The 6,000-nt window shown below is 49.1% G+C and overlaps 1 protein-coding gene across 1 annotated transcript in view; it reads left to right on the forward strand.

The window, feature by feature from the left end:
* INTS4 (integrator complex subunit 4) overlaps positions 1 to 5,525 on the forward strand; it is a 55,018-nt gene extending 49,493 nt beyond the window's left edge. Inside the window, exons 21-23 of the mRNA XM_054164676.1 lie at positions 176 to 319; positions 1,733 to 1,853; positions 5,219 to 5,525. Of these exons, the coding sequence (XP_054020651.1) occupies positions 176 to 319; positions 1,733 to 1,853; positions 5,219 to 5,412 (459 nt within the window). The 3' untranslated portion in view covers positions 5,413 to 5,525. The remainder of the gene's footprint in view (positions 1 to 175; positions 320 to 1,732; positions 1,854 to 5,218) is intronic.
* Positions 5,526 to 6,000: the final 475 nt, after the last annotated feature.

The raw sequence follows: 6,000 nt of genomic DNA on the forward strand, positions 1-6,000 counted from the left end.
ATTCCTGCCTAACATCCATATCACTCCTGCTAAAACTCTGTAATTCTCGGCAGTACCTAAAATAATCCAAAGTGCCTGCACAATTTCTCCATGGAGAGCAGTAATGATTGTCTTCTTTTCTCTTTTTCTCCTCCTCCCCCTGCCTTATTTTTGCCAACTGTGTTGCTCCTCATAGCTCCATAGAGCTACTGCAAATATCATTGAGCCTACTGGAGAGTCTGACAACCCTCTGAGGTTCACCTCGGGGTTGGTGGTGGCGCTGGACGTTGATGCAACTCTGGAACATGTGCAGGATCCCCAGGGAACTGTTAAAGTCCAGGTAAGCAACTGCCTGACAAGAGTACAAACAGGACTGTATCTTGAGGGGAGTTTGCTTAAAGATGTCAGTACTTGTGAGCTGGAAGTAATGGGAGGTGATTCTGCCCCTCTGTTCCACTCTGCTGAGATCCCACCGGCAGTGCTGCGTCCAGCTCTGGAGTTCTCATCGCAGGAAGGACATGGACCTGTTGGAGAAGCGTCAGAGAAGGCTACAACAATGATCAGAGGGCCAGAACCCCTCTGCTGTGAGGACAGGCTGAGAGAGTTGGGGGTGTTCAGCCTGGAGAAGAGAAGGCTCCAGGGACACCTTCTTGTGGGTTTTCAATAGTTAAAGGGGGCTTATAAGAAAGGTGGGGACCCGCTTTAGTAGGGCCTGATGTGACAGGGCAAGGGGTGATGGGTTTAAACTAAAAGAGGGGAGATTTAGACCAGAGAGAAGGAAAACATTTTTTACAGTGAGGGTGGGCCCAGGTTGCCCAGAGAGGTGTTTCCATCCCTGGAAACATTCCAGGTCAGGTCAGATGGGGCTCTGAGCAACCTGCTCTAGTTGCAGATGTCCCTGCTGACTGCAGGGGGATTGGACTAGATGACTTTTGAAGGTCCCTTCCAAAACAAACCATTCTGTGATTCCATGCAGGCTCAGCTCTCCACATTTCCAATGTAACTCTCTCCCTGCTGCTGAATCCCTCCTTACAAAGGCAGCTGAGCAGGTCCCTGTGGTGCACTGTCAAGTGGAACAGGCAAATTTTCTGCATAACAAAGACAAAAAGCTCTGTTTACTGTGCAGAGGAGGAAACTGGGGTCAGTCTGTTTTGTTTCCACCTGTGCTGTGGATCTGAGTGGCCAGTGTGTGACCATTAAATCTAACACAACTGGGCTCCTGGCTCCAAGATCAAGCAGATGTTCCAAGGGCTGGAACAACTTTCCTGTGAGGATAGGTCTGAGTGAGCTGGGGGTGTTCAGCCCGGAGAAGACTCTGGAGGGACCTTAGAGCTGCCTTCCAATATGTGAAAAGATCCTACAGGAAGGCTGGAGAGGAACATTTCATAAGGGTGTCTAGAGACAGGACAAGGGGGAATGGTTTTAAGCTTAGGAGAGTAGGTTTGGACTGGAGCTTAGGAAGAAGTTCTTTAGTGCAAGGGTGGTGAGGCTCTGGAATAGGTTGCCCAGGGAGGTTGTGGATGCCTCCTTCCTGGAGGCATTCAGGGCCAGGTTCGATGAGGCCTTGAGCAGCTAAGTCTAGTTGAGAGGTGTCCCTGCCCGTGGTAGGGAGATTGGAGTAGATGATCTGGAAGGTCCCTTCCAACCTGAGCCATTCTGCGATTCTTGCCTCCCAAACTGAAAACACCAGCCTCACACATACTACAGCTACCACTCAGCTGTATCAGTTCTGGCTTTTTTTCCTTCCCTGTAGGTTTTGTATCCAGATGGACAAGCACAAATCATCCATCCCAAACCAGCTGACTTTCGGAATCCTGGTCCTGGAAGGCACAGGCTGATAACTCAGGTGTACCTCTCCCACACAGCCTGGACAGGTAACATCAAGAATACAAGATCATTGCTGCACCTTTCTAAGACAGGACTGTGTCTGGTTTGGTTCCAGTCTCCTGCACTTAAGATGTGTGTGTCCACAGCCTTGGGGAGCTTTGGGGATCCTGCAGTCTACAGCTGTTGGTGATGCTCCCCTTAGCATGGCTCAGATTTCTCACAGCCTTTGAGCAGTTGCATCTCCCTGGTTGACAGGGCACTGCTGCTCTGGAGGTGACTAGAGGGGCTGTGCTCATGAGAGGGAAGGTGCTACCTGCCTACTAGGGGCTGCAAGTGCAGTCTTCCAGCAGTGGGAAGCTTTACATGGCAGCACATACTGAAGGTGAGGTCTACTGTTTTTGTGCAGGGAAGGATGAGTTGTAGCAGTCAAGCCTGCACCAGGTGATAGAATGAGAGGAAATGGCCTGAAATTGTGCCAGAGGAGGTTTAGGTTGGCTTTTAGGAAAAAATTTCTGTACTAAGAGTGGTCAGGCATTGGAACAGGCTGCCCAGGGAGGTGGTGGAGTCACCATCCCTGGAGGTGTTCAAGAAATGGGTGGACATGGCACTTTGAGACATGGATTAATAGGCAGGGTGATGTTAGGTTGATGACCAAAACAAGTTGAAGCCTCATCCCTGGAGGTTTTTAAGGCCAGGCTGGATGTGGCTGTGAGCAACCTGCTCTAGTGTGAGGTGTCCCTGGCCATGGCAGGGGGGCTGGAACTGGATGATCCTTGAGGTCCCTTCCAACCCTAACAATTCTATGATTCTATGACTCCTTGTAATTCATTGGTTTAGGCCTGACAGGTATTTGAGCAGAGCAGAGGACCTTGGAAACTGTGTGTACCTGACAGTACAGGTGTTCTGGAGGAGACTTGATAGGGTGCTTGGTGCCATGGTTTAGTTGATTAGGTGGAGTTGGATGATAGGTTGGACACAGTGATCTTGAAGGTCTCTTCCAACCTGGTTTGTTCTGTTCTAGTCTAGTCTGGTCTGTTTGGTTTTTTTACTGCTGATTAAACTTCCAACCTTTTCATTGCCCTAAAAAACCCTACCCCTTAGCTCTGATGAAACAGGCAACTGCAGCCCTCCTGCTCAGCCTCAGCTGATATTGACACAGCCCCATGGAAGTACTTCAGGAGTTGCCATGTAGACCTCAAACAACAGAAGCAGAGTGTTTGCTTACTGCTCCCTTGGTCCTATTTGCTTTTAAGCTTTTCACCTTTATTCAAAGGTGGGGATGTTTTTCTGAGCAGTTAATAGGATTTGGTGATCTCTCTTTAACCAACAGTTTTGTTTAGTGCTGGTCCTTGTGCATTCCCATGGTGTGCTCCTTCTTCCTGCTATTGTGGAGGAGTTAAAAAAGGTAGTTTAGTTTCTATTGTTTTCTGTCTGGAAGTATCTGGATTTAAAGGTTTGTCCTGTACCTGGCCAAGCTGTCAGCCCATGGCTTGGATGGGAGCACACTGCGATGGGTTAGGAACTGGCTGGAGGGCCGAGCCCAGAGAGTGGTGGTGAATGGTGCCACATCCAGCTGGCAGCCAGTCACCAGTGGTGTGCCCCAGGGATCAGTACTGGGCCCCATGCTCTTTAACATCTTTATTGATGATCTGGATGAGGGCATCGAGTCCATCATCAGTAAATTTGCTGATGACACCAAGCTGGGGGCAGGAGTTGATCTGCTGGAGGGTAGAGAGGCTCTGCAGAGGGACCTCGACAGGCTGGGCAGATGGGCAGAGTCCAAGGGCATGAGATTGAACACATCCAAGTGCCAGGTTCTGCAAATTGGCCACAACAACCCCATGCAGAGCTACAGGCTGGGGTCAGAGTGGCTGGAGAGCAGCCAGGCAGAGAGGGACCTGGGGGTGCTGGTTGATGGTAGGCTGAACATGAGCCTGCAGTGTGCCCAGGCAGCCAAGAGGGCCAATGGCATCCTGGCCTGCATCAGGAACAGTGTGGCCAGCAGGAGCAGGGAGGTCATCCTGCCCTGTACTCAGCAGTTGTTAGGCCACACCTCGAGTCCTGTGTCCAGTTCTGGGCCCCTCAGTTTAGGAAGGAGGTTGACTTGCTGGAGCGAGTCCAGAGAAGGGCAACAAAGTTGGTGAGGGGTTTGGAACACAAGCCCTGTGAGGAGAGGCTGAGGGAGCTGGGGTTGCTTAGCCTGGAGAAGAGGAGACTCAGGGGTGACCTTATTGCTCTCTACAACTGCCTGAAAGGAGGTTGTAGCCAGGCAGAGGTTGGTCTCTTCTCCCAGGCAACCAGCACCAGAACAAGAGGACACAGTCTCAGGCTGTGCCAGGGGAGGTTCAGACTGGATGTTAGGAAGAAATTCTACACAGAGAGAGAGATTGCCCTTTGGAATGGGCTGCCTGGGGAGGTGGTGGAGTCACCATCACTGGAGGTGTTCAGGAGGAGACTTGATAGGGTGCTTGGTGCCATGGGTTAGTTGTTTGGGTGGTGTTGGATTAGTTGATGGGTTGGACGCGATGATCTTGAAGGTCTCTTCCAACCTGGTCTGGTCTATTCTATTCTATTCTATTCTACCTGAAGAAGATGAGTCAAATCCTTGTTTCAGCTTCTGCAGCCTTCACTGGAAGGATGTTAAAAGTATGGCCCTGGGGGATTGTGTCCTGGTGTCTCCCACAGCTGCTATTTGAACTTTGACATTGGTGCTTGGGCATATGAAATAAAGGACACCAAAGTGGGAGGTGTTCAGGGAATGGGGTCAGAATTCCAAATGGAGAAATGGCCCTAGTTCAAGACAGTGAAACTTAGTGAAAGCCAGTAAAAAGGGTATGCTTAGGAAGGAGAATGCTCAAATACAAAGCATGGATTAACTGAGAGGTGTGTGGCAGAAGTGAGAGAGGTGACTGCAAGCTGAAGACGTTGCCAGCATGGTGAAAAGGTATCTCAGGGAGGTGGTAGCTGAGCTGTGGGAGAAGGGTTACTTTACTGTGAGGGTGACAGAGCACTGGAGCAGGCTGCCCAGAGAGTTTGTGGGGTCTCCTTCTGTGGAGACATTCAAAACCCACCTGGATGTGTGACCTGCCCTAGGTGATCCTACTCTAGCAGGGGGTTTGGACTCAATGATCATTGAGGTCCTTTCCAGTCCCTAACATTATGTGATTATTTATTTAAGCTATGATAAAGGGAAGGGAGACTTAAACCAGTGCTGAGTTCTGCTGTGCTGAATGTAACCAGAGTTGCATTTTCTATCAGCAGACTGCATTTGGGTCAGCCCAGAAGGGCTCTGTGCTTAATCCAGCATGTGGAACAGAATTTCATCCAGTGCTGGTTGCTCACAGTGTGGTGACCTCATGTCTGAGTTCTTCTCTTGTTGGTGTTGTGTTTTGTTTTGTTTTCCCCTCTGCAGAGCCATGTCAGATTGAAGTGAGGTTGCTGCTGGCCTACAATTCCAACAGGAGCAAGGCATCTGCTAAAATGCCTAAGTCTACCTGGAGTGAGAACCTGGAGGCTCTCCCACAGTCTGAGAATGGCATAGAGGGGACCATACCCTTCAGCAAACCTGTCAAGGTTTATATCATGCCCAAACCAGCCAGGAGGTGAAGTCTGTCCCTGAAAGAAATACATTTGAGGGTTTGTTGGGTGATCTGAGAACAATATGCTGTGCTCCAAGGTATCAAACCAGTTTTATCCTCTCATAAATAAAAAGGTCAACCAGAGAATAAAGCTGCTGAGGAAGAATTGGACTGTTCTGTTAGGATGGAGATAGACCAGCACAAGAGTTACTCAGCTAGGGAAGAGATGTTCCTATATTGAATCAACAAGATGGGGACAGTTCTCAGTCAGCATTCCAGTGGCAACTTCATTGGGCTCTGTCTTCACTTTTTTATGCATCAAAAAGTTTCACTGTAAGGCCTCCTGGTGTTCTGTAGTGTGTTTACTAAGATATTTACTGTGTAAATGCTTTGGCACATGAAGTTGTGTTATTTTTGCAGTACTCTGAAATGAAGCTGTGGAGTTTGGGGGTTTGAGTGTCCAAAACTTGTATTTGTGTATTGCTATCTAGATTCTTAGTAAAAAAAACCCCTCCACAATAATATTCTAAAGTGCTATTTAGTGTTCTTTGCCTCGATGTTTAACAGCAAGGTAGGAGTCCAGGATGAGTGGCCTCCTGAGCTGGGTAATAGGGTC

This window comes from Dryobates pubescens, chromosome 10, assembly GCF_014839835.1.
Source record: "Dryobates pubescens isolate bDryPub1 chromosome 10, bDryPub1.pri, whole genome shotgun sequence".
Lineage (NCBI taxonomy): Eukaryota > Metazoa > Chordata > Aves > Piciformes > Picidae > Dryobates > Dryobates pubescens.